The 12,110-nt window shown below is 42.6% G+C and overlaps 1 protein-coding gene across 1 annotated transcript in view; it reads left to right on the forward strand.

Annotated features, from left to right (window-relative positions):
* LOC310854503 (protein diaphanous homolog 3-like) overlaps positions 1 to 12,110 on the forward strand; it is a gene marked incomplete at its 3' end in the record, with an annotated part of 343,448 nt that overhangs the window by 75,573 nt on the left and 255,765 nt on the right. Inside the window, exons 9-13 of the mRNA XM_083759183.1 lie at positions 140 to 245; positions 5,032 to 5,142; positions 6,567 to 6,673; positions 7,442 to 7,561; positions 11,666 to 11,784. Coding sequence (XP_083615309.1) covers positions 140 to 245; positions 5,032 to 5,142; positions 6,567 to 6,673; positions 7,442 to 7,561; positions 11,666 to 11,784 — 563 coding nt within the window. The remainder of the gene's footprint in view (positions 1 to 139; positions 246 to 5,031; positions 5,143 to 6,566; positions 6,674 to 7,441; positions 7,562 to 11,665; positions 11,785 to 12,110) is intronic.

The raw sequence follows: 12,110 nt of genomic DNA on the forward strand, positions 1-12,110 counted from the left end.
CAGTATCCAATAAAGTTGCATTTAAAATAAGAGTGGCGGGGCGTTGGCAGAGAACAGAAGAGCATGCATGGGACAAACTGCCCTCAGATGAATGATTGCATTTATTTTGTTCACTGGTGTGTTTCATTTTCCCATTTAGTTTGGAGAAAGTCCTTGAAGCGATCACCACGGCCGGGGAGCGGCGCTCCATGGAGAGGTTCAGTCCCATCGTGCTGGGCCTCAAAGACCGCTCGGTTCAATTACAGGTAAGTGCAGAGAAAGGCCTTATGCTGCTGTTGCAGTGCAGAGAAAGGCCTTATGCTGCTGTTGCAGTGCAGAGAAAGGCCTTATGCTGCTGTTGCAGTGCAGAGAAAGGCCTTATGCTGCTGTTGCAGTGCAGAGAAAGGCCTTATGCTGCTGTTGCAGTAATACTGTAGTGGTGAGCAACACGGATGGTGTTGCAGCGTGACACACACAGACAGTTTTGGCCAGCTTCTATAGTTAGTGCTCACTTCGTTTGCAATTATTTATCTATATTTCAAAAACATCTGTATGGCTTTTTCAGCATTGTTATGGTGTGGCACAACTTGACAGAACGGGTCTGCTGTCTAGGACAACATTCGTCTGTATGTACAGTATGTCACCAAACGATGTGTCTTTCAACTCTTACGTCCACCTAATCCAACGGCTAACACAACGTTCATATTTGCTGTGACGACTAAAAGTGGTGACTATGGAGAGAAAACGCAGACAAATACGTCACAGGAACTCACATGATCTGCTGCAGCCATTTGGAAAAATCAGTCACAGATCAACAATTTAGCACCTCAGATAATGTCCGCTCTACATCACAGCTCAATCAAAACCTGAGCAACGATCAATGCCACGGTTCTTTTTTTGTTGACAGCCTGGCATTGAAAAAAGCAATGAGATCCATTGTAATGAGAGGAGTGCTGTATAAATCAGTAAACTATATAGATAGATGGATGCTTTATAAAGCCCCCTTGTTCCAAAGTTAGAAGCTGAAATGTTGAGTATACTGTATATATATATATTCCTCTCTGTTGTTATCTTGTGTGACTTATTGGTGTTTTTTTTTTTAATGATTCCCTTTGTAGACATATAATCTTTGTGCAGTTCCATTCCCTCCAGATACCTACACTGGAGATGATGCATATGGTCTGTATTGAACGCTCACAACACTGTAGTACAGTGAGCAGGGACAATACTTGATTAACCCCTTTTGGACTGAGTCGATTAAACATCTAAATTCTAAATCTTAAACAAAAATGAAAAACCCATGTTTCTATATATGTCAGTGGTGCTCAACCTTTTTCATGTCAAGGACCCCCAGAATTATCTCTATTGGGCCACGGACGCCCATCTCAAAATATGTAGTTCCAGGGACCCCCCAGAAGCAAATATTTTAGTTAAAAATGTTCGCTCTGAAATATATATTCAAATATGTGTGCCACATTTTCACGACTTAAAAAAAAATAGCAGACCTACAAGCTCGTAGCGCGCCACTCGGTGGCGCGCTATGAGCTTGTAGATCTGCTATTTTTCAATAGCTAAAGTATAAACATTACACTTAAAACACCAAAAGGGGTTCCCGCCCAAAATGTGTTAAAGCACATTGTCTCTATTTAATTGGTAGCTGTGGGATGTGAAGAGAAAGTCGAATCATCCTCCATCACCACCACCACTCCATTTTTTCTTTACAATACGTACAGTAGCACATTCACACACCCACCTACACACGCACACACGCACGTTCGCTCACGTGCACACGCACTTACGCACACACACACACACACACACACACACACACACACACACACACACACACACACACACCACGTACGCCTGCGCTGTAACCACACAGGAAGATGGGTCCACAGAGCTCTAGCATGGAACAGCCATTTGCTTCTCATCAGTATTCTTATATTTCCACATTATTATTCAACATCGCAGCAACAACTATTAAATCATGATCTGGGCCCCTACCGTATCGGGAATTGCATTTGGCCTTTTGTGTCTGTCTACCAGAAATGGGTCGAAATCCGTATACAAGAAAAGTGAGGATGAAATGGGAAGAGGAGGGAAGAGGAGGGAAGAGGAGGACGCAAAGCGTTTGACATGATATGGTGGAAGAAAAACGAAATAAAGGTAGAGAGAGAGCAGAAGCCTGGGAGAGACTAGAGGGGATTACTATGCCTTTTGTAGAGAGGAGGAATTTCATACACAAACACATCTGTATCCATTAATGTCCAGCCTTGTGCGCCAGGATGGTTTAGAGGCTGTTAGTTGTGTTTTATTGATGCATTGTGGAACGTTATTATTTCCCACTTGCTAATAGACGGCACTGATCCCTTTTAACCCCATGCATTATTAACCCATTCTGGGCGGGAATCCTTTTTGGTGTTTAAAGCATTATGTTATGTTTTAGCTATTCAAAAATAGCAGATCTACAAGCTCGTAGTGCGACACCGAGTGCCGCACTACGAGCTTGTAGGTCTGCTATTTTTTAAAAACCGTTAAAATGTGGCGCAAATCATTGAATATATATTTCAGAGCGAACGTTTTTAACTAAAATGTTTGCTTCTGGGGGGTCCCTGGAACTACATATTTTGAGATGGGGGTCCATGGCCCAATGGAGATAATTATGGGCGTCCTTGACATGAAAAAGGTTGAGCACAACTGACATAGAAACATGGGTTTTTCAAACTATTAGGATTTAGAAGCCTTCTTTTTTAATCGCCATCAGTCCAAAATGGCTTAAAGCACAGCTCTGCTATACTTCCATGCTATAGTGTGGCCAAAGGCTTTCTCCCCCACTCCTACTCGCACTCCATCTCCCTTGGCAGTCATTGGCTTAGGGAAAGTGTGCCAGTAGAGTAGACAATAACTGTAAATGGACACACTGGGGACCACAGAATTCAACTGCTCCCTAAATGCTCTCCTGAGTGGTCAGACTCGGGACGCTGTGTGTGTCTGTGAGAGTACAGTGATCGTGTTATTGCTCAGTAAATGTAAAACATAGTCTTTGCTTAACCCATTTAGACCTGATAATTGATTCTCCAAATGTCTTCTAAATCCTGACAGTTTTCTGAAAAACCCTGTGTTTCTATGTCAGTCGTCAGGACCCCCAAAAATATATGTAATTGGCCGCCGACCCCCATCTGAATATATGTTGTTCCAGCCCCCCCCCCCCCCCCCCCCAGAAGCAAAGGTTTGAGTTAAAAACGTTCGCTCTGAAAGAATATATATTCAAAGATTTGCGACACATTTTCACGATTTTTCAACCGCACTATGAGCTTGTAGATCTGCTATTTTTCAACAGCTAAAGCATAACACAATGCTTAAAACACCAAAAGGGGTTCCCACCCAGAATGGGTTAAACACATTTAAATAAATAAATAACACATTAAATAATCCAAGAGATGATAATACATTGGTTATACATTTTGTCAACAATTAGCATAAGTAGTTGAACATTAATCAAATAAAACGGGAACAAAACAATACATTATAATACATGAAGTCGACAGTGCACAGTACCAAACAAGTAAATAAATAACATAAATTGAACAGAATGTTTCCATTGACATATGGATATGAGAGGCATACAACTATAGTGAAAAATGCTATTGTTATAATTATATACAGTGATTTCCGGACTATAAGCCGCTACTTTTTTCCCATGCTTTGAACCATGCGGCCTTATACAACGGTGCGGCTAATCTATGGATATTTACAGCTAACGGCCACTAGGGGACCTTCTAAATCTATCTCTCTGGCCAGTGGCTTATCACCTGCAGCTTATTGTAAAGTGTGGCTTGTATATTTATGTACAGATCTGTTCTTTTTCCCTAAATGTAGCTGGTGCGGCTTATCAAAAAAGAGAAAAACCTTCCAAGGAAGGGACTGCACACTCCAGGGAACAGATATATATATATATATATACAGTATATCTGTTCCCTGGAGTGTGCAGTCCCTTCTCTTTTTTGATATATATATATATATATATATATATAGCCCCAATGAAGCCCCAATGAAACTGATATGTTTTAATTGCCATTTAATTTGAATTGCCTATATTCTTTTACGTCGTTATAGTATTATTTGCCACAAGACAGACAGATTGAGTGCCACAACAAGAGTACACTATCAAATGTACAGTAAACCTTGTAACATCCCGACATCCTTCCTGCATGCTCCCCAGTGTTGCCATGTCCCCCATTTCACACATGAGTGCATCGCTTTTCTGATCAATAATTGATTTTCCTGTTCCGTGTTTGCCTGGCTATAGAGTCACAGAGTCACAGGTTTTAGCAGTCCCAGTGTGGTAAGCCAAACTCAGGGGGGGCTGAGGGACAGCCTCCCAACGAGCAGGCCTGGCCCTGAAACTAACAGTTGGTTCTGTGTGTGTATAATGGTCTGCTGTTGTTACATTAATCCATTTTGGACTGCGGTCGATTAAAAAAAAAGGCTTCTAAATCCTAAAACAAATCTGAAAAACCCATGTTTCTATGTCAGTGGTGCTCAACCTTTTTCATGTCAAGGACCCCCAGAATTATCTCTATTGGGCCACGGACCCCCATCTCAAAATATGTAGTTCCAGGGACCCCCCCCCCCCCCCCCAGAAGCAAATATTTTAGTAAAAAATGTTTGCTCTGAAATATATATTCAAAGATTTGCGCCACACTTTCACGACTTTAAAAAAATAGCAGACCTACAAGTTCATAGCGCGGCACTCGGTGCCGCGCTATGAGCTTGTAGATTTTGCTGCTATTTTTCAATAACTAAAGTATAACGATTGCTTTAAAACACCAAAAGGGGTTCCCGCCCAGAATGGGTTAATATTAAAATTAACTCCCTAGTTGGTGACTGGAGGAATAAAATAGACATGCATTAGTTATGGTCCTCTGGCTCCTAGGGACACACGGAATACCATTTAGAATGCATGCCCTCGTCCTTCTCATCAGCCTCTGTACAAAGGATTCACTCCCTCGTCTCTCTCTCCCTTCCACGTTTTCCTTGGCATCATAGGTGGCCTGCATGCAGCTCATCAACGCTCTGGTAACATCTCCTGATGAGCTGGACTTGAGGCTGCACATCAGGAATGAATTTATGCGCTGTGGCCTGAAAGAGATATTGCCGGTAAGCACTGGATCTGCACTTGCCCCTTCCCCCAACACACGTATATGTGTGTGCACACGCACGCACACACACACACACACACACACACACACACACATACTCACGCAAGTGCACACACACACACACACACACACACACACACACACACACACACACACACACACACACACACACACACACACACACACACACACTCTCGCTCTAGATGAAACCCACACTCACCTTGTATTAATATTTAAATGAGTTGTCCACTTGAGTGAAATATTGTAGATTCGCTCCAGCAAATAATTTATGAAACACAGAGGAAAGGTCGCACGTCCTCCATCTGTGCCAACACCCTGGAACCAATAATGCTTCTAGTGCCGCGTCTAATACTCTCCCTGCAGACAGACTGACGCTCACACCGCCTACCGACCACGTTTACCTGCTGTAAGCAACTATACGTACAGTACACATACATTAAAATGCTGGAGATGCTTCTCAAGCCTAGCATGTCATGATGAATGATACTGTTCAGATAGATGGAGATCTCACTCTGGACTGAGGCTGTGGTTTATGTGTCTTAACCAGTGTTGTTTTTGTCGACTAAAACTAAGACGAAAAATGTTTGTCGACTACCTTTTTTCACTGACGGAAACTAAATGGAAACTAAATGAAAACTGAGCTATTATGACTAAAACTAAGACTAAATGTATTGACAATTTCGTCAACAGATAAAAACTAGACTAAAATATTAGGAAGGGACTAGTGGACAAGAGATCCAGTATAAGTCATTTTACACTTGGTTGCATGCTGAAAATAGCAGATCTACAAGCTCACAACGTGTCGCAGTGCGACGCGTTGTGAGCTTGTAGATCGGCTATTTTCAACAAGTGTAAAATGAGTCATTACGACGACATCAAGGCCCGCCAAAATACATTTTAGTCGACTAAATCAACTGTAGATTTAGTCAACTAAAATCTTATTACACTTAGGGCTGTATTTTGCGTGTCTTAAGTACCAGGTCTTATTCCCTAACTTGAGTAAACTAAAGACCTGGAGGCGTGATCAATGCTATTCTGAGTGGCCAAAGAGCATTGATCACGCCTCCAGGTCTTTAGTTTACTCAAGTTAGGGAATAAGACCTGATACTTAAGACACGCAAAATACAGCCCCTAGTCGACTAAAACTAGACTAACACTAAAACATTCCAGGCCATTCAAATGTGACTAAAACTCAATGAAAACTAATCAAGAGACTATGACTAAAACTAAAATAGAAATTTGCTGCCAAAAACAACACTGGTCTTAACGTCATATCAAACAAGGTCTGGAGACTTAATCAAACCTGCCTTTACCTGTCATGGCTTTTCCCTTCATTCTTACCCTCTGTTCACGCTGGGTTGCTGTTATTTCCTCTCTTATTCCCCTTGTTGTCTCCAATAGCACCTGACAGCCATCAGGAACGAGGCTCTGGTCATCCAGATGAAGGTGTTTGAGGAGCATAAAGAGGAAGACATGATGGAGTTCTCTCACAGACTGGAGGACATCAAGTGCGAAATGGAATATCCTTGCCATCAAACGTTTATTTTTTTCTTCAAAGATTAGTTTATTTGTACTCAAAGGTTCAAGGTTTTCTCTTAATTAACTCTTCATTACATTACAGGCAGTAGAATCCTCTTATTTATAACCTCCTCAACTGTGATAAAAAAAGACCTCCCCCAGTGTGTGTTAATTATAATGTATTCATTTTAGTTGATACAACAACATGGAAAGGGCTAATAATTCACCAAAAAATATTTGTATACCCCTTAATGAATCACTGTTACAGTCTCAAAGGGCTTTACAGGCCTTTATTTAACACGTTCCTGTGTTTAATAATATCAAACACACGACACACACTTAACAAGGGAGGCTCCCTACATTTGGGTCCATGTACATAACAAAATACAAAACAAATAATGCATTAATAAATGACAGAAAAAGAAAACCGCTTTTTTTTGCTTAACCCATTCTGACCGGGCACCCATTTTGGTGTCAGCATCATGTCATGCTTTAGCTATTTAAAAATAGCAGATCTACAAGCTCATATCGCGCCACCGAGTGGCGCGATACGAGCTTGTAGGTCTGCTATTTTTTGAAAAATCGAAGACTGACATTTTTTAGAATCAAATCTCAGGTCAGAATGGGTTCATCAGACCAGTGTGTGTCCGGCGGAAACCTCGTATGAATCTGATCTCAGGTCAGAATGGCTTAAATAGAAACAACAGAGCGTGAATAAGCCTCTGTTTTCATCTGCATAACGGTCCTTGACTCTTTAGCACCGATGTGGGGGACGTGTTCCACGTGGTTCAGAGCACGGTGAAGGACAGCAGCGCCGAAGCCTATTTCCTCTCCATCCTGCAGCACCTCATGCTCATACGCAATGACTACGTGGTGAGGTACGTACGGTGAAACCACATCAACACACATGGAGAGAGAGTGGTCGCTTCATAATGTAACATTTTCACCCATTCTGACCTGAGATCAGATTTAAAAAAATGTCTGTTTGAAAATGACAGTTTTCTGAAAAAGCTACGTTTCTATGTCAGTCGTAAAAAAAAAAAAAAGCAGATCTACAAGCTCGTAGCGCGCCACTCGGTGGCGCGCTATGAGCTTGTAGATCTGGGGGGGGGGGTCCCCAAATTATAAAAAAATATATATATTTTTTGCAACTGAATGGCTGGAAAACGGAAATGAAGAGTTTACATATAGTACACATAGTACATGCAAACACCTTCCCTAATGATTATATCTGGTTTATTTATGGTGTATTGTCTCTATTATTAAGTTTATTGGAGCAGTCAATTTATATTGGGGGCGGGGCGGGGGGCCAAGACATTGGCAAAGCATTTCCGGGGGTCCCCGCCCCAAAAACGTTGAGAAACCCCTGAGCTACGCGATGTGTTGTGAGCTTGTAGATGGGGCTATTCTTCGGCACATGTCTGTCATGAAGACATATCAGTTATTACAGTGCAAAACCTTAGAGTATATATGAATAGAGACGGCACCCAGAGGAAACACTGAGGGCAAAATGGCCGAATTTGATATTGCAGCCTGGCCCCAAACACATGAACGCGCTGGTCCGTTGACTATCATTGTGCACGTTCACGACGGCCGCACGCTCATGCGCGTTCAACGGCAGCGCGTTCATGTGTTTGGGGCCACTCACTATTGCAATCCATCCCAGAATGCACTCTGTTCCTACCCGGAAGGAGGAGTGAAATCGCCTCATGCGCTTTTGAGCAACTTAATGCAAGTGGATGGAAGGAGAACTCGGATGTCATCTCTATTCATATATACTCGAAGTGCAAAACACAAACATTTTTACCTAAAATGTAGTCTTTATTATTGCTGATGGAGCGTAGACCTTTACAGACCCTGATGAGGGGTGAACAGAGCACTGGGCCCTTTGCAGAGGTATGCCTCATGTTTTAAATCTCCTCAATGACATACTGCAGGCTAACAAAGAGAATGCCGCGTCTTTCATCTTCTAACCATCTAATGCAACTATAGCTCCAGAGCATTTCTCATCTCCTTTTAATGTTGCTTTTTCAAAGGCCTGTTTTAAGCTGGCTCTCTCTCACAGCTGGGTCAGAGTTAAACCGTGGCTTGATCAAAGACAAGACTCTAATCAGAAGAATATGAAATATATCAGCAGCTGTTTTTTTTCACCCCCAAAAGAAAAACAACACCGCAAAATGTCTGTCGCCTCACGGTGGTTAGCACATACTGTGTGGTCCTGTAAATTAGCACAGAGACGTGAGGCTCGTTCCCTGCATCTGAAATGATTATGGAAATGTGAAGTATTGGTGACGCGGCGCGGCGCCTACACATTGGGTGACTGTCTGTCACTGCAGCACCGATATAGAAATAAATAGCTTGACCTTTTCACAATCTGCCTTGAGCAGATGTGGTGGATATTCCATCATTGCACTTGATGACATCTTTATCATTACTTATTTAATTTGTCAGTATTGAGAATGCACGCACGCACGCACGCACTCACGCACGCACGCACACAGTCACACTCTCACACGTGTGCAAATTATAACAAATGTATCTTTAACACGTGCTAATGGAATCATTTTCAGTTAAGTGTAATAAATGGAATAAAATAAGTAACACAAGGAAGCATTTCGCCAGTAAGTGGTGGCACTCAATAGTAATAAGGCTGCTCAGCAGAGCTGGTACTCTGTACTGATGGGTATTACTGGCCCAATGTAACAACTTGTTCAACAACCTGTTCAACTTGAATGTATAACATTTTGAGCAGAGCCCACGCTGCTTTGCCAGTGATCGTCCTTGTGGCAGGGTGTCCAATATCATTTTAGGATAAACAGGCCGATGGTTGAATCCATAATGCCTTCGCAGCACCAGCACACACAGGCCCCTTTTCCACCGGTTGGTTCCCAGTGGGAACCGGTTCAGTTCTTTTTGGTTTTTAGTCCATGAGCCAGAGCTCCAAAATTGGAAAGTTAATTATGAATTGAGTGGGCAAAACCATACCTATATTAGATTGTTATCACCATGAAACTTCCCCAATTGAGTACTTACACGAAGACAATGATTTATGGTATTACAAACTTTACATTTTTAAATATGCAATTTAGGCATTATGTAGGAAAATATGCAAAATAATCGAAAATATGAAAAAGCTATACTGTGGAAGGGTTATCGTGTATTACATTTATTGTATTGATCCTATAAACAATTTAATATAGGTCTAGTTTACCCACCAATTTTGGCTCATGGACTAAAAACCAAAAAGAACTGAACCGGTTCCCATTGGGAACCAACCGGTGGAAAATTGGTCACAGGTTCATCATGTTGTGTTTATTGAGAAGGCAATGCATGACATAACATTTTCTTTTAGTTGACTGTAATCCTCTCCTGCAGCGATGTCTTATTCTCTCTCCCGCACAGCCTTCAGAGCAGCACAGAGATGAGACCGTGTACAGTTAGACTCATCACAGCCTTCAGAGCAGCACAGAGATGAGACGTGTACAGTTAGACTCATCACAGCCTTCAGAGAAGCACAGAGATGAGACCGTGTACAGTTAGACTCATCACAGCCTTCAGAGCAGCACAGAGATGAGACCGTGTACAGTTAGACTCATCACAGCCTTCAGAGCAGCACAGAGATGAGACCGTGTACAGTTAGACTCATCACAGCCTTCAGAGCAGCACAGAGATGAGACCGTGTACAGTTAGACTCAACACAGCCTTCAGAGCAGCACAGAGATAAGACCGTGTACAGTTAGACTCATCACAGCCTTCAGAGCAGCACAGAGATAAGACTGTGTACAGTTAGACTCATCACACACAGAGATAAGACCGTGTACAGTTAGACTCATCACACACAGAGATGAGACCGTGTACAGTTAGACTCAACACACACAGAGATGAGACCGTGTACAGTTAGACTCATCACACACAGAGATGAGACCGTGTACAGTTGTCATGTACAGTTAGTCTCATCACAGTATGTGCTTTTAGAGACACAGCAGGTGGTTACTTGTTGCAGCCATTGTTTTTAATCAACATAAAATGGCAGCTTTACTATTTCAGCATTGGCAAGGGGGAAGAGTGCAGGTGCTGCACGCACACACATACATATATTTTTTAATATTTTTTAACTCCCCTGTCTTAGACATTTAGTGTTAACATATCCTGCGTGCTATTAGCAGGAGTCGCGTGCAGCTGATCATGCTGTGATCTCAATTGGCAAAGAACAACCAAGCAAGTCGATGACATGACAGATGTCAATCCAAACCGCATCAATAGCGATAGCTTAGGGTTGAATGCACAAATTCATACACTCACAACACCTCCTGTTCCCTGCCATCCTTCTCTGTCATCCTGTAATAAACCTCTTTGTCATTCCACATCCTTATTCTCTTTCTGTCCGCCCATCGTCCCTCGACCAGAGAGAGAGAGGTGTGGCTGGAGGTGGGGCGTCAGAGAGAGATGTGTCAGGATGCTGGTCGACCTGCGTTTCTGCTCAGCTGGGCAGCGTTTCCTCATTGATTTTGTCTGAGGACTGTAAATTGTGCTGCATCCCCTCTAAGCTGCGTGGGTCTTGTTGTTTAGGACTTTTAGCTGAATCAAAGGTGCCTTCAGAATATACGCAACCCTAAGCCTGAACGTCAGCTATGAGTATGGCTGGACAATGACATGTGGCACAGCCATTACTTGGAGCGTCTTGTTTTGTCTGTCCCTATCATTTGTGCGTAACGACGTTTATGAACCGTTGTCTATTCATGGTTGTTTAATATGCAAGCAAAAACACTGTACACACAGACCTTTTGTGGTTCTTTTTTTGTCTAAATTGGAATCCGTCCACTCATGACACTTACAGTTTCATAAAGAACTTCTATTATGTACATATATATATATATATATATATATATACTGTATATACCACATACATACATACATACACTTTTTCACCTATTACTGTAAGACAAGTGTCTCACGTTTATGTATTTTCTTAACATTTTCAGATCCCAGTATTTTAAGATCATCGAGGAATGCGTGTCTCAGATCGTCCTCCACCGCAGCGGCACCGACCCCGACTTCGGCTACCGTAAGCGTCTGGACGTGGACTTCAGCCACCTGCTGGGCAAGTACCGGTACTGCACTTCACTGGGCCTCTAGGTCCCTTTCTGGTACCAAGTACAGCACTTCACCGGGCCTTTATGTCCCTATCTGGTACCAGAGTGGTTCTGTACAGCACTTCACCGGGCCTTTATGTCCCTTTATGGTACCAGAGTGGTTCAGTACAGCACTTCACCGGACCTCTATGTCCCTTTATGGTACCAGAGTGGTTCTGTACAGCACTTCACCGGGCCTCTATGTCCCTTTCTGGTACCAGAGTGGTTCTGTACAGCACTTCACCGGGCCTCTATGTCCCTTTATGGTACCAGAGTGGTTCTGTACAGCACTTCA

The sequence above is a fragment of the Protomyctophum parallelum genome (assembly GCF_964188405.1).
Source record: "Protomyctophum parallelum genome assembly, chromosome: 2".
In the NCBI taxonomy this organism is placed as follows: domain Eukaryota; kingdom Metazoa; phylum Chordata; class Actinopteri; order Myctophiformes; family Myctophidae; genus Protomyctophum; species Protomyctophum parallelum.